This window comes from Radiomyces spectabilis (genome assembly GCF_025331425.1).
Source record: "Radiomyces spectabilis strain NRRL 2753 chromosome Unknown BYT42scaffold_6, whole genome shotgun sequence".
NCBI classification, from domain to species: Eukaryota; Fungi; Mucoromycota; class Mucoromycetes; order Mucorales; family Radiomycetaceae; genus Radiomyces; species Radiomyces spectabilis.
This window is the reverse complement of record NW_026251931.1, coordinates 525,007-544,850: the sequence shown is the minus strand read 5'-3', so window position 1 is coordinate 544,850 and position 19,844 is coordinate 525,007. Positions and strand designations below refer to the sequence as shown.

Genomic DNA, 19,844 nt, shown 5'->3' with positions numbered 1-19,844 from the left:
CCAAGGCGTTCTTTTTTGTTGTTTTAAAATGGGTTTGAGAGAAGGTGGGATGTTACAAAAAAAGAGGGTGAGGATCATTTGATCCCGACTAATTTTGGTAAGTCCTTCTTCCAGAAATGCATGGGCGAAATCGGGACCTTATTGAAATTGACGATACTTGGGTAATCATCAGACAATCCATTTTCTGTTTATTGTCGATGGATGTCATGAGGCAGATCCATCTTCCGCCCATTATTCCCTTTTCTTTTTTTTTTTTTTTTTTTTTTCCTCTTCTTTTTACTTATTTCTTTTTTTTTTTTTTTTATTCGTAAAAGCTACCCTCTGCCGCTGCGTGGAAAAAAAACCAACGTCTTTCAATAATATACGTACTTGTCCTTCTTGTCAGCTCATCCCTCCATTTGCCAAACAATGTCGGATTTAGAAACAGAAAACCAACTCGAAACATCCTCCACCGCTCTCATTAAAAGTAATTTGTCGTCGAAACGATTCTCAACTATTAGCACGACGCATCACAAGTGACGCGTACAGAAACTGAATACTATCCTCCTCTTTTTATTTGTACAGATATCATTGAAGATTTATTTTCCTACAGCACAATTCGACGTAAACGGATTCTGGAATACTACTTTTTCGATGATGCCGTTTTGACATCACCTGTGATGAGCACCGAAGGCATTCTGAATATCCAATAGTAACTGGACCTCCTGCATAAACGTCTGTTTTGCCTGAATCTTCGATTGTTGATCTTATTTCCTGCATAGTGTGTATACCGTGTGGCAAGCCCTCAATCGTCACGAACCCATTATTACCAATATTGTATTCGACGGGTATGACTTTTTGTGATATGATTTGTCATTTTGCGAACCGATTCTGATGTTCCTTATTGGAAATAGAAAAACTGCCGTGGTACACCTTGTTCAAAACCTATCACCTGCAATTTTCCCTTCATTTGTCAAGCTGCAAGTGCCCTCCATAACGACCTTGCATTTTCGGGAAACAGAACAAGACAGTGGTCTTCTCAAAATCTACAAACAAGAAGACAGCTGGACACTGGAAGGTTCGATGGCAAAAGCTCTCTTTCTTTTCACATGAAATTAATTTACGTTCAACGCTTTTTTAGGTCTACTGCAATCGGTGCCATTAATCTCTTTTTGGTATAACCATGTTTTACGGGTGGTCATGGGAAAAATTGTCACAGCGACGGGGGACCTGATTGATGCTGCTTTACAGCATGCTCAGAAAATGTCCATGCGCGGTCGAGAAATCCATCGTCTGGGACGCGATCTGGCCATTGAAAACATTGAAAAGCTCGATGAATATCGTGCCAATTTGCACGAAAATTACCTCGAGGGGATCCGGGGTTGGCGTGAAAATTACTTTGAGGAACTCGACACGATACCTCACCGAACGATTAAAGAATCCAATCCTCCCTATGTCGAAAGCATCGCTTATACACCCAAATGATCTAAACCTCCAGCCCTTCGTTTATCACCGTTTCCCTGTCCGTCCTTTAATTCATTAGCTCACAAGTCCGCTTATTTCAATGCCTTTATTTTGGTTGTCTTTTTTTTTTTTTTTTTTTTTTTTTTGGTTCATTCTATTGCGACATTGATTCATTATCTCCATTCATTCATATTCAACATTGCACACAGCTATTTTTTTTTATTTCCAATTTTTTATTTTTTGTTTTATGTCTCGGAACAAAGTCTTTGAATTCGATTACAGAAATACAAACAGAGTCTGCCTTTCTTCCCCGTGAACCGTGAGGGTGATCAGACAGCGTTAAGATCTGAACATGAAAAGGTGCGGTGGTTGGCGTCGGCGGGCATCCATCCTTGTTCCCAACCCAGGAGATAGTCCCAATGGGGGTTAATGTGATTTTCGGTTTTATATGTCCAGAATAACCAGCCATAGCTTGCTTCGAATGCATCCATCTGCCGTTCAATAAATGCCTTTAAGAAGTGCTTGTAATCATCGGTCCATGTTTTCCAGTCTTCGACGCCCTTGCATGTACAGTTGGAGCACACTGGCGGTCGGATTTCGCCTGTGTTCTCTCGATACGTGCCTTCGTAGCGCGTTCCCAAACCTACGCCGTTGAGATACTTTCCACAGTCATTGGTCGCCGCTGAGAATTCGCCGACCATGGTAGGCCCATTCATCTCCGCGGACTTTTTCAGATCGTTCTGCCAGCTGCCGCAAGCAAAGATGGCCTGGTCGTTGCGGGGCAGCGACACCAAATTCTTGTCAAATATCAAGTAGGTATGTGTTTCTAGTAATAAGTCATAAATAAACAGTGTTGCCACTTCTCATGCTATCATGACATACCTAAAATAACGCGTCGATAATAGCCCGTGTTGAAAAAACCGGCCCACGGTGTCAAGCCAAGGAAGCCTTCATGGTATGTCAAGATCGGGCCGCTGTCGGGTCCAGTAATGTTTCGAATGGCATCATAGCTTTCTCGATACCAATCTTTGACGCGTGCTTTATCCAGCATAAAGATGGCTGGTTCATTGAGCACGCCAAAAATGGGTGTAACGTGATCCCACTCGGGCTTGTTGAAGAAAGTGATCATTTGCTCCACAATCTTTAGTGTACGTTTTCCATTCTCTTCGCCGTTGGTACCATTCAACCAGCCAATTTGTCCGTACCGTCCCGAGTGATTCCATCCATTTTGAGATCCAGGCGCCGTGTGCAGTTCGACCATGACGCGCAATCCGTATTTCCGAGCCCATTGGATCCCTTTCAACAGATATTTCCAAGCGACCTTGGGCACAAATGGCTCGCCCTCGAACACCTCTACTGCCCAATGACCGATGGGAATACGGACGTGGTTCAGTCCCATTTTCGCCATTTTTTGAAAATCGTCTTCGGTGACAAATGTTTGGTAATGATGCTCAAGCTGACGTTTCGCTTCCTCGGGGCCCAACTTGGCACACAACGTCCATTCATCCACAATATGATCGGATGGTGGGAATTGGTCAAACAAGCTTGGTGTGATAAAAGGTTCAAGGACCAACCATCCACCGAGGTTGACGCCTCGAATCGGCTGTTTACCGTACGCAAAGGGTTCCTTCAACGGTGGCGTGATCGTGTTGGGTCGAGCCGAGTCATCAAATGAGCCCACATCGGGATGTATATCTGCCAGGTCTCGATGGTTGGATGATGGGTGGCTGTTATCCATGCCAAAAACGACTATAGGGACAACAATAGCGGCGACAATAAACGTGGCAAACATCGCCGCTAGTAAGGACACTTTCGCAGTGTTACGACTGATCCACGATCCCATGCCAACACTCATGGTCGCTGTGTTTTGTCGTTTCATGGGCATTTTCTCAATCGCCTCCTCTTGCGAACTATTCTGAATAGTCGACGGATAATACATGTCACTCAAATCACGTTCCGATGTATCCTCTAAGAAACAATCCTCCACGTTAGCATGCACACGCATGGGTCACAAGCGCAGGAGTTTCCGTTATTACCTGGCATCTGTAAAGTACAACGTGGATAGTTTATGCAAAGGAAAAAGAGAAACGAACCGATGGCCCATCCTCAATGTAAAAACTTAAACTCATCCAATGTGAATCATTGGAACAAACAATGTAATTTCCTATGTATTCACCTATGATAAACGCTGAATCAAACATGATGTTTTTATTTGTTATTTTCATTGCGGGTATGGCATGTCAACGATCAAGCGAGGATAATATAGGCAAACAGATGGAACAGTGACAGCAAACAAATAAACCTCTTTTTTCTGGTTTCTCTCATGACATCCGCCCCATTCTTATTATTCACAGTCGTAATCAGCCGCGACCACGGCCGCGGAAGAATACAGATCGACAGGTGGACGTAAGAAATGATCAAAATAAACATCCAAACGATGAAAATCATCTTCTGTTTGTGGTGAAATCCGGGCACCAATATAGCCATCCGGACGGACGACAAGAACGGTAGGTCTCTTGATTTGGTACGCCGTATACGATTGTTGGTCGTGGTCAAGGTAGACTTTATCAAGACCCAGAGGGAAAGCCGCGTGAACAATGGCCGGAGGCGTCTGCGTTAAAAATTTGGCCACATCTTGCTTGGTCGAAGAGGTAATGTACAAAAAGGAAAACAGACTTTCATCCAACGGAAGCTCGGCTTCAAAGACATCCGATGATGCCATATCATGTCCGGAGCTGGATTCGCTGCTGTGTCGCCGAGAACTGGTTCGTTGCGAGGTACTGAGACGCGGGGTATTGTGCCGTCCTTGCGCGGCCGACGATGTCATTGGATTGAGGGATGGGCCGGTGGAAATGGATCGATACGTGTTCAAACTACTGGAACGTATCAAGCTTGTGTCCGACAAGACAGACGAGCCGGATATTCGACGAGCTGCAAGGACCGATTGCGTGGATCGACGGGCTAGAGGATGAGAGTAGATAGACGGTTCATTACTGTGGAAGTATTGAGGCGACTTTTCGTAGCGATGGACAAACGACTGAGGCGAATCCAGGTGACGCTTCAAGGTGTGGAGCATTGATAATGCGGTAGGATCGAGCAGAGAGCCGCAGAATACCAGAATGACAAACTTCAAGGGCGAGTGTCCCTTGCCCGTAATACGATCCAATAATTGATGATGATTCGCTCGAATACCTTTCCATCGGTCAGCGGATTGATGCGGTGAACTGGCCGTTCCTCCATCTTCATGGCTCACCGTGGTGGCCATCGTATTGGATTTATTGGCTCCCGGATAGTACTGCAGAGCCTTTTTCGTCATATTGTGAAGGATAGGAGTTAGATACCAACCGATGCTAGGCAACTGAGACGCGGATCGCGATCGGGGGCGTTGACCGAAGCGGGACTTGACAGTATACTGAGTCCGTTGTTGCGACATGGTTTCGGTTGTCACCGAGTAATCCAAGCTGGCTCGTACCCGCGTGGTGTCATGTATTTTACCAGATGAAGGTTGTGCTAGCAACAGCTGATAGACGGTATACGGTTTCAGTTTGGCGTTTTGAGCAAGCGAGCCCACCGAACCGAGCTCGAACGGAAGCTGATGTTGGTTCGCCGCGGCCTTTGTAGACGTATGGTGCTCCATGTCGGAAACGAGGTGCGTCAATGACGCGGCGGGGGACATGGTATTATCACTATTAAGATTGATGAGGTTGGATGAATAGGGGGTGTTGCCAACAAAGCAATGTCGATGTCGTGTCAAGTAATAGCCCATTTCACGAGCATATGTCGCGTTCAGCCCTCGAAATACGGATGGATCATGACCCAACAGCTGTATAAACTGTCTGGCAGAACAAAGGAGAGCATCCAGTTTAGCGCGCGCTTCGGTTTCAAACGTATCGAGAAGCAAAGGGGAAGCACGATCGCGCAAATACAAAGCTAGTTTCCAGCATAAATTATGGGCTTGTTCCAAGGCTAGATTATTGGCGAATAATCCTGGCGGACAAATGTGTTGTGTAGCCCCACCGATTAAGAAATAGCGATGGTCAACATTGTATTCTTCACATGTACGATCGTCAGCTGAGCGACCAATCAAAGGCAAGGAAAATGAAAATAAGCTTATCAATCATGAGCTACCAAGAAGAAAGAACCTAACCGGAGTTCTATAAAAAGGGCCACTCACCTGACCACCGGTAGTATGCATGAACGACATCAAATTCAATGTGACGAGGTTCCAGCACATTGCGGATGTGACGTTGCGCAATAAGTAAAGGGACTTCATCATCGATGTGAAGCTTGCTCCAGCTGGGCTTGTGCTCGAAAATGATGTAGAGTTTGTCTTTATGACCTATAAAAAAGCAATTTCAACAAAGACTTGAAAGATACTATGTTTGAACCTTTCATCCTCCGAAGGGAAGAAAGGTGCCGGATTTTTTTTCTCGTCGCACAGATTAACTTTATTTCTGATGCTTTGACAAAACTTGACTATCGTACCTATGATGAAGAGTGTATCTTGGCCTTTGGTCACTGTCGACAAGGTACGTTTCCCAGGGAAGTTCGTTGACACTGTGGCTTCCAGTGTGTAAAATACAAGCGGTGACTTGCCATACTGTTGCGCTAGTCCTGTCAGTATACGAAGCAAAAAATGGAAGCATCAATAAATCATTTGAGCATTCAGGGCAGATCCGAAAAAAAAAAAAAAACCAATTGATTTTTTTGGGGCCATCTCAGCCAAAAACTAGGAAGATGAGAGGGAAGAAAAAAAAAAGAGGGCTCTGACACGTTCAACTCCCATCGAGCGGTCAGTGGGCCTCAAAAGGAAAACATCACGTCGGTGTGATATGGTGATTCAACGCACCTAATTTCTGTCGGACAAAGCTGTTGATGCCGTCCGCACCAATGACAATGCGGGACTTCCATTGATGAATTTGGCCCGATTCGGTATTACGAATAGACGCAACGACGTGTTGAATATATGGATGCTGGAACTTGTATGAAGCAAAATGATTTGTCGATGACAACGATGAAGGCATTGGGACATCTGTGGATGCGGTAGACACGGTTTCGAGATCCACGATTTCTTGTCCGTATTCCACGGCTATGCCTCTTTTTTCAAGCGCCGCTTTGATTTGTTGGCAGATATGATCACATTCGCAGGAGAGACTCCAACTGAACTCGGTTGCTTCGTTTTCCCACACACGATGGCTCTGGCAATCCACAGTCGCCGCACTACTACCGTGGCCTTTGTGAGTGTAGGTTTCGAATCGCCAGTGCCGTACGCTTCGTGACATTACGGCATCCACAAGATCAAACGCTTGCAACAGTTGTAAACTTCGAGGCGACCATAGAAACGCCATTCGATTGCTTCCCGACGACTGCGCTTTATCTAACAAGGGCGTTTATGGATCAGTGATCGAATGATCGCTGAATGGTGCTTTGAAGGTGTCGAAAAGTATACCAATAATGCGGACGGAAATGCCCATGGATCTCAGTAGAAGCGCTGTATACAGGCCAGACAATCCTAATCAAGATCGGCAGGACATGAATCAAATTGTTTTACGATCAACCGCCATCAATGCATTGGACATTTTTCTATCCGTGCGGCAAGTGTCTGTTAGATCATATGTACCTGCACCTAGAATCAAGACTTCGGAATCAATGACACTGTAAGGCATTGGTAATTATGCAGGTACGGTTATAATAAGTAAAGAAGAAGAAAAGAAGAAGAGAAAAACAGAACGAATTAAGGTTTTTTTAAATCGCCTTTCCAAATGAGAAAATTTTAGTACCTCACACTTCATTGCAAAGTTCTAATCCAAATGGCCTCCCACGACCCAGCACAAGCTTCCATTAGCAGCATCCATGCTTCTTGTGCGGTACCTATACGAAATGACTGGCATCCAATTGAAATCGGTCGTTCTGCTCAGACACTGTGTCATCAACCAGGCATGGTACTTGGACAACACTTCCTTTCCAAATTGTTTGCATGATAATGGATCAAAATTTTCGTGTTTATTTGTTCAGACGTTTGCTGAACCAAGATCTCCTTTTTTGGACATCGCACAGTTGGTCTGTCACAACACATGCTTTGATATTTACGAGAAAACATGCGAACGGACACGGAACTAAATGCCAATTAAATGAAATGGGATCAACGTTGCTTATTTGTACTTTGGCTTGTGCCGAAAAGATTGGTTTCTCCGCAAAACATTTGTCATTCTTGTTGGTACATTATTCATCTCTGTCATTTTATATCTTTTTTTTGCTTCTTATTATCCAATGAATGCGTTGTCAAAAAGCCCGGAAGGTGCCACAAGCAGCGGGGAGTTTAGTTAAGAACAGTTGGGGCGGTTGGTATAACATGACCCATTCATTAGCCGTATCTTGATAAATTGTCGGTTGTGATCAACCAAGCAATTGGTATCCGCTTGACGCTGGTATGTGTGGGATGTGCTGTGGTGAAATACTTTATGGCCATGAATCCGAGTATCCAATTATGACCTGTTTATTATGTAAAGAGAAAGAAAAAGAAGAGGGAGAGAAAGAAAGGGAGAGATAAACAAAAGAGAAAAAGAAACCGTAATATCATGGTGATCATCGTTCCTCGTTGTCGCCATCGTCATCATCAAATGGTTGGCAGGAAATTTTAAAGGGTTTTGCTTGTTGGAATCAAAGTGTTATTTAACAACAACCACCAGATTGGTTTGGTTGAACGGCCGCGCCCTGACCGATTCTCACGTTGGACTTGGGTTGCTGCTGTTGTCGCATGGTGGAGCCCATTCTATCTTTGATCTGCTTTGCCATGGTTAAAAATGCTTGCTCCACATTCGTCGAGTTCTTTGCCGAGGTCTCCAAGAAAGGAATGCTCAGTCCATCCGCCAATTCCTAATTCACCAAATAATATCGTCCCGGTTCAGTTTGGTCATAACCCCCATTATTTTTCCACTTTTTCGATTGCAACTGACCTTGGCTTCTTCAGTCGCCACCACTTTTTTGTCGGTTAAATCGCTCTTATTACCGACCAACAGCTTGTTCACACCTTCAGCGGCATATCGATCGATTTCTTGAAGCCACGTTTTAACGTTCTTGAACGATTCTTCTTCGGTCACATCGTATACGACAATGATACCGTGAGCACCACGATAATAAGAGGAAGTGATGGTACGGAATCGTTCTTGACCAGCGGTGTCCCACTAACAGATGATAAGGTTTAGTTTATCCTATTCCTATCAAAACCCAATCGTAGACTCCCATGATGACAAGAAATAAAAAAGCTCGTTCTTACAATTTGAAGTTTCACCGTTTTGCCTTCCAATTCAATGGTTCTGATTTTCTATTGTAAAAAACTGAGTTAAGAGAAAGATAAAATGGATGGTATGTAAGCTGTCTTACAAAGTCGACGCCAATGGTTGAAATGTAGCTTTCAGTGTAGGTGTCATCAGCGAAACGCAAAAGCAAACACGATTTACCGACGCCGGAATCGCCGATAAGCAAGAGTTTAAACAGATAGTCGCTAGAAAAACGAACATGAATGAATATTTACGACAACTCAGATTGCACATCTAACTGTGTATTCAGTTGAAATAAAGTGGCAAACATACTATTCAGGATTCATCTTGACCCAAAAACAGCACAACCAGAGATACTGGATTCCCTTCTTTTTTTTTCTCCCCAATGAATTTGGTCGCGCGCCCGAAAAAACGACGTCAGTCAGTCGGGAACGTCATCAGTTACTAAATTTGGATTTCACTGTTCACTTGTCTTTGCAAAAAAAAGAAGCCAAGTTTTTTGGTGGGGAGGGTGCGAGGGTCCGGTCCGGAAATTGAGAGAAAGAAGGAAAATGAGCATCCCGGGTCGTACGATTTTGGGCTTCGGCGTCCCGAGATTCCAATGGCCGGGTTCCAATGTCCGGTTTTTCCACGCGGAAAATTTGGCAAAGAAGGAAAACAAGAACCCCGGCTGGTTCGGCTTGGGCTTCGAGGTCCCTGAGATTCTAATGGCCGGGTTCCAATTTAATTTTCCACAAGGAAAATATTTGGCCGCAGAAATGTCGGGTGACTGTAGTGACTTCCAATGGACGGGCCATGGAGGAAGTCACTTGTCAGTTATGCATGGACCTATGTGCAAGCACTTACCGATAGAAGGGCGTGAACAAATCTCCAACCCGTGTGGGTTCCGCTCTTTTATTACGTTACACAAGAATGCCATGAGAAGCCTTGGAGATACAGGCACATTGAAAGTTGCCATGAATTGATTGCACGGATATAGCAATCTTGTTGGACCAGGGTTACATTGATTACAGGAAACCGAGGAACATGCCGTTAATCGACTCAGAATATTGCGTTACTCACAGAAGCAGTGGAAAAACGCACAGGTTACCATAACACTCATTTTCTTTTTTCTGATCTTTCGAAATATCATTTCTCGAAATACTCAATTGAACGTGTGATTCTGCAAACTGTGTATAAAAAGGTAGAATTACTTGTTGTCTTTCTCTTTTCTCAAAGCCAAGTTGTACTTTACTTTGGGTACTAGAACCCAGTCCTTTTCCCCTTCCTTTCCTTTTGGACAAAAGAAACCCCGCCACACGCTTTTTTTTTTCAAATTTTGCCTCCCCTATTTACTTTTGGTGAATCATGCGTATCCCCACCAGCCTTTCCTTTGCTGTCATTGCATTTTTATCCGCGACCAATGGAGTGGATGCCTTTTTCTTTAAGAGAGACGTTTCCTCTATTGAGATCCCTGACGTGCGATCGCCTTCCGTAACGTACCTGAACGCTTTTTCGAATGAAGATGATTTTGAGGCGGAGTACGAACTCGTCGATGGCGACGATCATGAATTCGATGTCAATGGACAACATTCTTCCTTGCGCAAACGCGCTGATGGTTGCCAAAAATATCACACAGGTAAGGACCTGAGAGAGCGATTCAGTTTTTTATTTTATGAAAAGGTGACTAAATCATGTGCATTGCTTTTCCTGTATTCAGTCCGAGCTGGTGATACCTGTTATAGCTTAGCGGAACGTTACGGCATTGATCTTTTCCAGTTGTACGCTTGGAATGACCAGATCAACAAGCATTGCACCAACTTATTCGTCAATAAACGCTACTGCGTCGATGGTCCCAAAGCTCCTCAGGCGACTTCCAATACATGCGAAAAGCGACACAAAGGTAATTTCATTTTTTTTACAGGATGATTCATTTTTTACAAAAGAGCTAACAGAGACTTTTTGTTTGCAGTGATCGCGGGCGACACCTGTGTCAAACTGGCCAAAGCTTACAATATTTCTCTGGAAGAATTTTACAAGCTGAACCCTCGTGTGAACCGCGGTGCCTGCGACAACCTCAAGGTTGCCAATAGCTATTGTGTAGCCGCTGGAAAATCGGCTCACTCGAACAAGGCTCAATTGCTTCAGAAACCTTCTGGCGCTGCTGATAAGAACGACGATAAGAACACCGAAGACAAGACTCCTAGCAAGTCCAAGGCATCTGCTTCAGGCAAGACAGGTACCGGAAAACCTACCACGACAAGGACGTCTACTACCACGACCAAAACGACCACCTCCAAGTCTACCACGACAACCACCACCACCACCACCACTACGCAGCGTCCCACTACGACCAAACGAAGCTCGACAAAGACCACGACCACTCGTCGCAAGACTTCCTCGGCCAAGCCTTCTCCTCCTCCTTCCTCTTCCAAATATGCAGAGGACGAAGTCACCAGCTCTTCTTCCAAGGAACAACGCCGAAGAATCCAAAAGGACGTTGCTTTGACTTACTACTGGATTGCTCACCCGGAAGATTATCCTAGCGGCGGTAAATCCGTTCAGATCAAGACTTGCGGCGGCGAAACCATTGCCACGGTATCACAGAACTACGCTGATGCTCTGGTCATGGAAGGTAGCGGTGTGGCCGGCAGTAAAATGGTGAATCTCGGCGGTTGCTCTTGCGTCAATTACCGTTGCTTCATGGAACTCGACAAGAACGAAGACCCTTACGGATTAACTGCTCACGGTAGTCCCTTGCGACCCTACATCACCATTGCCGCTAATGATATCAAGAAAGGTACCAAAATCTTTGTTCCTAGTCTGGAAGGATTGCAATTGCCCGGAACCAATATGAGACACAACGGTTGTTTCCTTGTCGATGGTAAGTGCAGCAAATTCTCTATAAGGATACAAGATCGTGTAACTCACACCAATCACTTCAATCACAGATGAGAGCTGGAGTTTCTCTTCGAACCATATTGATCTTTACGTCTACCGTATGCAAAACTACCGCAAACTGATTGATAGCCATGGCGTGAGCAAAGTGGACGTTTACGAAGGCGGCGATTGCAAGCTTCTCAATTACATGTAACTGTACACCCGATCTATAGATTCTCTACTTTCTCCTTCTTTTCCCTTTTTTTCTGTTTCTTTCCAGTAAATTAAAGAGAACATGATTGTTCTATCCGATATTGATGTTGTTTAGTTACGCCCGTGTGCAAGTGTGAGTGTATGTAGGCGTGCATAAATTAGATAAACAATACCATAGGAGGTTTCGCCGCTCGGATAGGTAACACAAAGAACATTAAGAAAATGGTTAGGATGGAAAGTAAGGAAATTCTGCATCGACAGAACAGTTCGAAAGGGCGAATTTACTCTATCCTTGTTGACAAAGTAGAACCCAGCTTTTTTTTTTTTTTTTTTTTTTTTTTTTTTGTTAATCCAAAGTAACCGTTTCTCCGAGATCAGTGGTGATAAAACGACTGTGCTCATCATTCTGGGCGGCGGTGGCTAATTCTCTTGCAGTGTTTCTATGCTCGTTTCTAGTGCATGTCAAAAAAGTGCCCCAATGAATACCTATAGACAGATGAGGTCGCCCCAGGAGATGATGGGCTTGTACTGCTTCGGCTGGCGTCATATGCATATGCTTTATCGCCTCGTCTGACGTTGAATTGCCAATGGGTATTGCCGCAAGGATAAATGGTGCATACGCCTTGCCAATGGCCTGGAAAAGTTCAGGCACAAATCCTGTATCACCACTATTTTTCTGATGAGCTCGCTGTTCCTTTTTTTCTTTTCTTTTTTCTGTCTTTTCCAGCCAACCACGAATGAGAACAAGATTCGTTACCAGAAAAATACGCGATGGTTCCTTGCTTTGATCACAAAACTACACCACAGAGCACGATTTCGGTCGAAAAAGGTACGCAGCCCACTTTCATGCTAATTATACCAATGGTTACAAAAAATATCCTTCTAACCAATCTGTGGAGGTAAATAGGATAAAAGTTTACCATTGCCGGCACGCAAGCAAATGCAATCTCAGGTCGTTCCTTGTGATGAATTTCTTGCCACCAATCCAACTCAACCACCTAATATGAAACCAAAATGTCAGCTTTTTGCCATTGATTGCCTGTTTTACCCATAATGACTGCCATACATTCTCTACGCCTCGTTTGCGGAACCAGCCTGCGAGGCCTAACGGAATATACCATGTCACGGTATCGCCCAATTGCTTAACAACCTGTTCATCTGAAAAGTATACCAATCAGTTAAAACAATCATTCACTTCGAAATCCCAAGCGGGGTCGTTTTTTTTCTTGTTTTCTGTATTTGTTTGGATAAACAAGGAAGACGGTTTTACCTAAATGGTCAAAATGATCGTGCGAAATTAAAATGACATCGAGCTTGGATCGAATTTCTTCCAGCGAGCATGGCAACGGTCGTAATCGAGGATACCCATAAAACCGATCGACGGTACGGTCGCCAAAGACAGGGTCCGTCAGGATGGTCAATCCTTCGATGGTGATTAAGCACGTCGATTGCCTACGACCAGATGAATTCTTCCACGTTGAAACTCAATGACGCATGTTGCTCGCAACCTACCCCAGCCAGGTCATCGTTACTGCAGGTGGATTACTGCCTGTGGCATCTTGAGGAAATATCACCTCAAAGGCTGGCTTTTGCACCGACGGGAGGTCATGTTCCTTTTGGGTTGTCTCAGTGAGTTTCGTGAATTGAGCGCGACCTATTGTTTCTTTTTCTGTCATACCTCACTCCCGCATGCGGACAAGTCATTTTTATTTTTGCAACGTCGCAACCAGTGCAGTGCTGTTTCCCACCATGTGACCTGTTTCCATTCTGTAAACGGGTTCACGTATTGTCGCTCCACCTAAATGCTGGTTCCTCAATAAACACTGTCAGACTGGGTCATTGAAATGCACTGACCTTGAGGCTTGCATATCTGTCTTGGTGGCGCTTCAAGTGGCGTCGTTTGGATACATCTCGAAGTCGAACAGCTTCAATAAGATCGGATGCGTGGGATGCTTGCAGATAATAGTACAGACAGGCGGACACGGACACGGTCAACAGTAATGTCGGTACGGTGTAAGGATGGTCGAACGGAATAGGAAAATTGACCAGCGATGGCCGTTTACTGACACCAGATAAGTGTGGCATTCGATATAAAAGCTGGAGTGAGAAATTACAGAAAAGCAACAGTTCCTGTTCGCAACTTCCTTTTTCCCTTCTTCTTTGCAAGTCCTTATTTTACAAAAATGGAAATCCGCTCGATTTTTGGCGGTGGGTATCTCCGCATGACCCCGCTCTGGCCGTTGAAAGACATGTAATAACAACAGGCTACAGCCAGATTTAAAAATCCCAAACAGCGTATAATCGCCTTGCCACAGCGTGCTGAGTAGTCTTGGTTGGTCTTGCCTTCAATAATAACCGAACAACGTGGGGTTCGGATGATGAATTCACCAGCGTATTGGTAACGCATGATTTATAAATTTATTATGTGCATAGGATGTTCAAGCGATGGGTCGAATAACAATGTACAGAGGAGATGGGTTTTGAGATCGAGTGTGGGCACGTAAAACGATAGCGAAGGATTTGGAGGGAAGTAGTAGTAGTTAGGGAATCGTATCAAAGTCGTCACTGATGCCAAATGTTTCGTTGAATAGTTTTCGGTCCATGTTAAATTTGTTGACACAATACGATTGCAACGCCCAGATATTTTCTTAATAGTCATGCGTTAGCGTATGAGTGTTTTTTTTATGGATATTTATAGCTTTCCAGTTACCTGTCCATCGGTTCGCAGCTTCTTTGGCAGTTTTAATCGCTTTTTCTGTGGTTGGGTCAATGGGGTCAGTACTCGGAACCTCGATGACCAGCTTTACGTCACTTACGTTTGGCTTCCACCACAGCTGGATCGTTGTCTTTGTATTCTTGCAAAGCTTGCGTGAGTTCGCCATGAATCCGTTGGGCTTCTTTCAGATTCTCCAGAATTGCATCTCTTTCTTCCTAGAAATACCGCTTGCTTAAATTAAAAAATCAAGGACGAAAATCCCGGTTCTAACCAGTCTTACCGATGCTTCGCGGCCTTCTTGAAGTGTCTGAAGCTGTTCCGTGAGTTGATGGTTCCGTTTCTCTTCATGTTCCAGCTTCTTTTTCATTTCCTCCAAAGCCGCTTTTTTCTGGAAGGTAAGTCACAAGTTAGCCCGGTTTGTACCATTCATCACGTATTCTGATAATAAAAAAGATACATGCCTTTTGAGCTGTATCTGACTGAAAGGACCAAAAATAATTGGAAGTGCCAATTTTGTCCATGGTCACTAATCCGTCGTCCACAAGGCTCATCAACACATCCTTGACCGACTGCGCCACTACACAGTAAGTAAACTAAGTTAAAATACAAAGACTATATCGTAGCCAAGACCCAAATTCGTACCGATCCCCTTTTGTGGTCCAATTTTCTCCAGCTCTTTAAGCTGATAGAATTCGCCCTATGCAAGAAAAATTGACAAAGACAATGAGCATGAAAAATTTACTGCATATTTATAAGAGGAACTCCTACCGTGTCGTGAAAAACCTTTTCGAGTCTTTTCCTTTTTTCTTCTGCACTAACGCCTTTGCGCGACTTGACATTTTCAAACGTGGGTACAAGGTTGAAAAATAAACAAATGGTTCTGCTGTACATGTCTCTTACCATGATCTTGATTCAAGTAAAAAAGGCGGAATGGAAAGAGAAAAGAAGCAGTCAAAAGATCCTGCCTCCGCTGAAAAGGGAAAACCTCACCATGGCGTTTTTTTTTATTCCCGACGCCACCGATCGTTGCATCATGTATACTCCCACCAAACGAATTTATGCACCAAACGATCCGTTTTTCCAGGAAGGCAATATCGCCCTGAGAGCAATCTGGTTGGAAAGAGACGCGGCCGAGTCGGGGAACGACGCCGATATGGTTCGAGAAGAAGCCGATCGTCTAGCGCAGTAAACTATCGTTTTGCTCACTGTGTCTTTCTCTTACTTGACTGTCTTGCTTACTGATGCCTCCATTAGAAACTATATACAACCCCCCATTTACTGCGAAATGGCGACATGTACAACCCGTGGTGAATCCATGGCTTTCCCTTCGGTTGCGGCGTACCAGCTCCACTACGAAGCAACGCATCGTCATGTATGCACCGTTTGCAATAAGCACTTTCCTGGCGCGCTGTGGTTAGATCTACACTTTAATGAATGCCACGATGTATTCAAACAAATGCAAAAGGAAAAAGGCGAGAAAATAGTAAGTGATCTAATAATTACGAGATGATGCTCTCTGTTTCTTTTTTCAAAACAATGATTCACAGAGCTGTATGATTTTGTTCAGTATGCATGTTTCGTGGAAGGGTGTACCAAACTGTTTTCTACACCAAAAATGCGTCGGTTGCACCTTGTCGATAAGCATCGCTATCCACGATATTTTCCTTTTGATCTTCCATGGACAGGGACCAAAACCGCCAAACCACGACGATCTCAGCGTTCTCAATCCCATTTCCAAGTTCCCAAGCCTAATCCTTCCGATGGCTCGACGACCAGTACAACTACGGACATGGACGTCGACACTCTTGTCTCCAAATTGTCGGCCATGAAGATCCCTCGTAGTGTATCTTTTGGCCGTGGCAAACCCAGTCTACAAAGGGCACCTCCACCTCACTTCCGATCTACCGATACCGCCATGAAAGGGGTTCCAACTCTTCAACGGCCACCAGCCTCTCCTAATCTCGAATCGACATCATCAACCACCGATACCACTATGGAAACCGTTCCAAACGATCAAAAAGTGCAATCGCCACGCAAACCACGTAAATCCAAAGCACGTACAGAAAAGAATGAAGCCATGCAGTTTTAATATTTTCCGTTATCAAACGAGTCGTCGGCGACGATCGTTGTCTTGAATCACACGTACAATGTTGCTCATCGCCTGTTGATCGCCCAGCCCACGCTGGTCCAGCCAGAAACGAGTTTGGCGTATAGGCGAAGAAGCGCCGGTCCGTTGTTCCTGAGCCAGCTGTTTCTGCAATACTTTCTTGGGGACTTTCCACGTAGAAAAAATGCCGGGAGCTGGGGCTAAATTCCGCAGGGGCAGCGTCGTTTGTTTGCGTCGAGCTGCGATATCCAGTGTTTCGAGTGTGATGACGGTGTTGGGCGAGATGGCATTCATTTCTTTTTTCGCCGAAGGGGATGAGGATGTATGCAGATAAATATTATTGACAAAAGGGGACAAGACATAATGGAGCGCCCCGGTAGAGCAAGTACTGGCAACGAGAGCTGTGGAAATAGAATGCAATATGACATAGCGCATTGTGGATTCTTTTCTTATTAACAAACATTGAACCAAGAAGACGACAGTTGTATGTCAAACACTCACCACCGAGAAACATGTACTCGTTAATACCCGATGCTTGAACTATAAGTAAATAAAAAAATCATAACGTTAGGCAAAAGAATAATGATACACACAAACCACAGTGAAAGCTTACTGGCAGGCGAGTCCCAAAAGTACATGACCGCCGGAGCTGATAAAGAAGAGATCTATTGCCGCAAGAAGTCAATGAGTGCATTGGGTCATGCGAATGGAGACCCTGTGCATCCTTACACCAAGTGTTGACACTGAGAACAGTTTCAGGAACCGGACGAGAGCCGCATTGGGGGTTGTGTAGACAAGTCTTTTGGTTTCTTTGGCCGCTTCCGTGACAGTGGCCGTGGTATAAAGTCGACCATGTACTACAGCCCGACTTGTTCGCACTAATGTCGACAGCATGACGAGAATCGGTTAATAAAAAAGCGACCTCATCCTGTCTCACTCCAAATTGGGTAAATCCCTCAGGTCTCGGCACTAAGCCACCCTACTTGCCACTGTCAACTAAGCTTTTTTGGCCTCGACTGGCAAACGAGAGGTCAATGAGCCGTAGTTGACGCTTCCAAAAGGTATAATCAACATCATCGTATTACGTATGGAAAGGAAATTGAGAGTGTAACGCAATGCAGTGTTGTACTGCAATGTGCAATCAAGTCGTCAACAAACAAATGGGCCAAATTGATTCCCGCCAAAAATCCATTACGCATTCTGCAAGCCCTCATACTCTTCTTTGTTGTATCACGTGTTTGTAACTGTTCATATTATATGTGAACCTAAATACGGTAAAAGGCTTTGATGCTTAACAATGTATCGTAAGCCTGGAATGCGTAGATTTACGCTGTCATGGCAGCGTCCTAGTGAACAACGACGATTCAGCGGGAATAGAAAAAAAAAAAAAAAAGAAATCCGTGGCGATTTACAACGTTAGATTGGGAATAAGAAAAGGAACAACGTTCAAGAAAAAAAACAAAAGCAAAACAAAAAGGTCTAGTGACAATATCATCGAAGAGGGAAAAAAGAAACAAGACAATTAAAGTGAAACTGCAGCAACAACGCCGTTAAATAAGAAGAGAGTTTCAGAAAAAAGGAAAAAGCGCGACAAAGATTAAATAAAAGCGCAGAGACATTATTGTCATTGACAAAACAAAAATATTATAAATAATGGAAGGGATCTTCCTTGTTGCATCGAAACAGAAAATGTATGAAGACATAATCTGAAGAAAATGATGCTGATCAAGGGTGGAAGGAGAAATCTTCCTTGTTTATCCGGAACAGACCATGTATGGAAGACATGACCTGTGAGGGTGGATAAGAACAAGGTTATATAGTGGTGAAGGCGGTTGAAGTGTACAGTGTGTGCCCGTATAAAACAAGCCTGGAGATCCCCGGTATTGCTTTCCAATCCCTCTAGGAAAACTGCTCTACAGCCCTCCTTTCCGTCTACCTGCAGCGCCTATAGACAGAGGTAAAGAGTCTGATCCATCCTCGCGTGCCGCATGCTCCGACCGCCTCGTTTCAATCGACGACCAGTCGACAAGTCATAGTATCACCTAACCTACTCGCACTGACGGCGCATCGACTGAATTGCATGTGACCCACCATAGACACAGTTACACTACCAAAGGAAATCCTCACACCAGTACGTCGAAACTAGACGGAACCCGACATCCCACTCACGGTTTGCTTGTTGAAAGAGCATGCAAGGCTCCCCCGAAATGGAAACTTCCGGCTTCACCTTGACAAGCAAAGGTATCCGAGAGATTCACTTCCCCATGGTGGAGGAAGTGCGGGACTGCGGTTGGCTCCTTAGCGTAAAGTCCCCAAATGCGTTACCCGATCAAGGCAGATGCCAGCTCACTAGATATTGCCCTGCCCCCCAAAAAACCGCCAAGGCATAGCCAGAAACTGACAGAGCGACCATGATGAACATTACGCGATCTAGCTTCGGTGGATGTCCAATACACGGCGATGCAGAGAAAGTGCTACCGACTGACCTTGTCGCAACACCCGCATGTGATTATTCACCAATCAGGCATGTCTCGTACGTGGGGGCGGCTGCCCGCCTCTATCCTCGCTACATAGGTATTGAGGACCGCATCGCATCGTGTGCCGTGAAGGGAGACACCCCCGCTCTTCACTACTTGAAACGGCTCGGCAAACCATATGTTAAAGGCGTCAGTCATCGGATCATTTGGCAATGAATAATATTTTCATAATAACAGAAAAAGTAGTTGAAATTGCTTACCATCGTTCATCATGCAAAGGCGAAAAAGGATATAAATTGCACACTACATGCAGTCAGTTCGTCCTTAGTGCCTTTGCAAAAAAGAAAATCCTTGTTGCCCCATGTCACGCAAAGGGAAAAAAAAGGGCGGTGTCATCAGGCGCGACATATCATGGCAACAAGGCACCAGCCAGTTGACACGAGTTATCGATGACACCTGTGACGTGAAGGACGGGTGATAACTCGCCACCGGAAGAGGGAGAAAACCAAAATCGTCAAAGGGCTAACGATTATACGACAAACCAGGTCCATGCGTCCCGATTAGGACTACATGGGGCAGGGGGATAAATGAGGACCATCGAAAGGGAATCGTACCGTCGGAGGGAATCGTATCGCCGGAAGGAACTCGTATCGTCGGAAGGAAGTCGTATCGCCGGAAGGAAACCGTCTCGTCGGCAAGAAAACTCGTCTCGTCGGCAAGGGGCTTGACACACCAGGTAGCCGCCAGAG

At 44.8% G+C, this 19,844-nt stretch overlaps 9 protein-coding genes across 9 annotated transcripts; 3 read left to right on the top strand and 6 right to left on the bottom strand.

Annotated features, from left to right (window-relative positions):
* The first annotated feature begins 295 nt into the window (after window positions 1-295).
* BYT42DRAFT_568155 (uncharacterized protein) lies at window positions 296-1,560 on the top strand. Its single transcript, XM_051568143.1, has 4 exons — window positions 296-691; window positions 762-827; window positions 894-1,057; window positions 1,121-1,560. The coding sequence occupies exons 1-4, from the start codon at window positions 660-662 to the stop codon at window positions 1,462-1,464; spliced, it is 606 nt and encodes a 201-aa protein (XP_051423588.1). The 5' UTR covers window positions 296-659; the 3' UTR covers window positions 1,465-1,560.
* Window positions 1,561-1,826: 266 nt separating this feature from the next.
* On the bottom strand, window positions 1,827-3,115 carry BYT42DRAFT_468665 (glycoside hydrolase superfamily; the record flags this gene model as incomplete). Its single annotated transcript, XM_051563539.1, has 2 exons — window positions 1,827-2,269; window positions 2,326-3,115. Coding segments are annotated over 2 exons (1,233 nt in total), but the record flags the coding sequence as incomplete, so codon positions are not given.
* A 514-nt stretch (window positions 3,116-3,629) lies between these two features.
* BYT42DRAFT_568152 (FAD binding domain-containing protein) lies at window positions 3,630-7,210 on the bottom strand. The gene is made up of 6 exons (XM_051568142.1): window positions 7,064-7,210; window positions 6,893-6,955; window positions 6,293-6,820; window positions 5,929-6,057; window positions 5,618-5,782; window positions 3,630-5,514 (listed from the first exon to the last, which is right to left on the bottom strand). The coding sequence occupies exons 1-6, from the start codon at window positions 7,107-7,109 to the stop codon at window positions 3,788-3,790; spliced, it is 2,658 nt and encodes an 885-aa protein (XP_051423586.1). The 5' UTR covers window positions 7,110-7,210; the 3' UTR covers window positions 3,630-3,787.
* Window positions 7,211-7,680: 470 nt separating this feature from the next.
* BYT42DRAFT_598394 (GTP-binding protein ypt1) lies at window positions 7,681-9,066 on the bottom strand. The gene is made up of 5 exons (XM_051570968.1): window positions 9,036-9,066; window positions 8,827-8,947; window positions 8,720-8,767; window positions 8,400-8,627; window positions 7,681-8,319 (listed from the first exon to the last, which is right to left on the bottom strand). The coding sequence occupies exons 1-5, from the start codon at window positions 9,047-9,049 to the stop codon at window positions 8,116-8,118; spliced, it is 615 nt and encodes a 204-aa protein (XP_051423585.1). The 5' UTR covers window positions 9,050-9,066; the 3' UTR covers window positions 7,681-8,115.
* Window positions 9,067-9,866: 800 nt separating this feature from the next.
* Window positions 9,867-12,140, top strand: BYT42DRAFT_568148 (uncharacterized protein). The gene is made up of 4 exons (XM_051568141.1): window positions 9,867-10,341; window positions 10,423-10,605; window positions 10,675-11,586; window positions 11,654-12,140. The coding sequence occupies exons 1-4, from the start codon at window positions 10,071-10,073 to the stop codon at window positions 11,794-11,796; spliced, it is 1,509 nt and encodes a 502-aa protein (XP_051423584.1). The 5' UTR covers window positions 9,867-10,070; the 3' UTR covers window positions 11,797-12,140.
* A 1-nt stretch (window position 12,141) lies between these two features.
* On the bottom strand, window positions 12,142-13,880 carry BYT42DRAFT_593442 (beta-lactamase superfamily domain-containing protein; the record flags this gene model as incomplete). The annotated part of the gene is made up of 8 exons (XM_051570699.1): window positions 12,142-12,463; window positions 12,598-12,644; window positions 12,716-12,793; window positions 12,862-12,953; window positions 13,066-13,264; window positions 13,370-13,408; window positions 13,474-13,593; window positions 13,650-13,880. 8 exons carry the CDS (start codon window positions 13,878-13,880, stop codon window positions 12,142-12,144), a joined length of 1,128 nt encoding a protein of 375 aa, XP_051423583.1.
* A 287-nt stretch (window positions 13,881-14,167) lies between these two features.
* Window positions 14,168-15,491, bottom strand: BYT42DRAFT_319755 (meiotic nuclear division protein 1). The gene is made up of 8 exons (XM_051563005.1): window positions 15,412-15,491; window positions 15,280-15,342; window positions 15,154-15,208; window positions 14,973-15,088; window positions 14,792-14,899; window positions 14,612-14,726; window positions 14,506-14,550; window positions 14,168-14,442 (listed from the first exon to the last, which is right to left on the bottom strand). The coding sequence occupies exons 1-8, from the start codon at window positions 15,412-15,414 to the stop codon at window positions 14,336-14,338; spliced, it is 612 nt and encodes a 203-aa protein (XP_051423582.1). The 5' UTR covers window positions 15,415-15,491; the 3' UTR covers window positions 14,168-14,335.
* A 53-nt stretch (window positions 15,492-15,544) lies between these two features.
* BYT42DRAFT_613560 (uncharacterized protein) lies at window positions 15,545-16,430 on the top strand (the record flags this gene model as incomplete). The annotated part of the gene is made up of 4 exons (XM_051571747.1): window positions 15,545-15,696; window positions 15,766-15,994; window positions 16,079-16,286; window positions 16,354-16,430. The coding sequence occupies 4 exons, from the start codon at window positions 15,545-15,547 to the stop codon at window positions 16,428-16,430; spliced, it is 666 nt and encodes a 221-aa protein (XP_051423581.1).
* Window positions 16,431-16,612: 182 nt separating this feature from the next.
* BYT42DRAFT_545624 (uncharacterized protein) lies at window positions 16,613-17,512 on the bottom strand (the record flags this gene model as incomplete). The annotated part of the gene is made up of 4 exons (XM_051565824.1): window positions 16,613-17,019; window positions 17,120-17,158; window positions 17,232-17,283; window positions 17,348-17,512. 4 exons carry the CDS (start codon window positions 17,510-17,512, stop codon window positions 16,613-16,615), a joined length of 663 nt encoding a protein of 220 aa, XP_051423580.1.
* Between the last annotated feature and the right edge of the window lie 2,332 nt (window positions 17,513-19,844).

Excerpts from the sequence above, each read along its gene's own strand:
- BYT42DRAFT_568148 (XM_051568141.1), top strand. The coding sequence starts at position 10,071 with ATGCGTATCCCCACCAGCCTTTCCTTTGCTGTCATTGCATTTTTATCC. Across the intron at positions 10,606-10,674 it reads ATGCGAAAAGCGACACAAAG|TGATCGCGGGCGACACCTGT; the intron begins GTAATTTCATTT and ends TTTTGTTTGCAG. Across the intron at positions 11,587-11,653 it reads CGGTTGTTTCCTTGTCGATG|ATGAGAGCTGGAGTTTCTCT; the intron begins GTAAGTGCAGCA and ends CTTCAATCACAG.
- BYT42DRAFT_319755 (XM_051563005.1), bottom strand. Across the intron at positions 15,209-15,279 it reads AAAAGGTTTTTCACGACACG|GGCGAATTCTATCAGCTTAA; the intron begins GTAGGAGTTCCT and ends TTTCTTGCATAG. Across the intron at positions 14,727-14,791 it reads AAGAAGGCCGCGAAGCATCG|GAAGAAAGAGATGCAATTCT; the intron begins GTAAGACTGGTT and ends CGGTATTTCTAG.
- BYT42DRAFT_568152 (XM_051568142.1), bottom strand. The coding sequence starts at position 7,109 with ATGCCTTACAGTGTCATTGATTCCGAAGTCTTGATTCTAGGTGCAG. Across the intron at positions 6,956-7,063 it reads AGTCTTGATTCTAGGTGCAG|GATTGTCTGGCCTGTATACA; the intron begins GTACATATGATC and ends GATCTTGATTAG. Across the intron at positions 6,058-6,292 it reads CTTTGTCCGACAGAAATTAG|GACTAGCGCAACAGTATGGC; the intron begins GTGCGTTGAATC and ends GTATACTGACAG.
- BYT42DRAFT_598394 (XM_051570968.1), bottom strand. Across the intron at positions 8,768-8,826 it reads CAACCATTGGCGTCGACTTT|AAAATCAGAACCATTGAATT; the intron begins GTAAGACAGCTT and ends TTTTTACAATAG. Across the intron at positions 8,628-8,719 it reads AAACGGTGAAACTTCAAATT|TGGGACACCGCTGGTCAAGA; the intron begins GTAAGAACGAGC and ends ATCATCTGTTAG.
- BYT42DRAFT_568155 (XM_051568143.1), top strand. The coding sequence starts at position 660 with ATGAGCACCGAAGGCATTCTGAATATCCAATA. Across the intron at positions 692-761 it reads GGCATTCTGAATATCCAATA|TGTGTATACCGTGTGGCAAG; the intron begins GTAACTGGACCT and ends TTTCCTGCATAG. Across the intron at positions 1,058-1,120 it reads AGACAGCTGGACACTGGAAG|GTCTACTGCAATCGGTGCCA; the intron begins GTTCGATGGCAA and ends ACGCTTTTTTAG.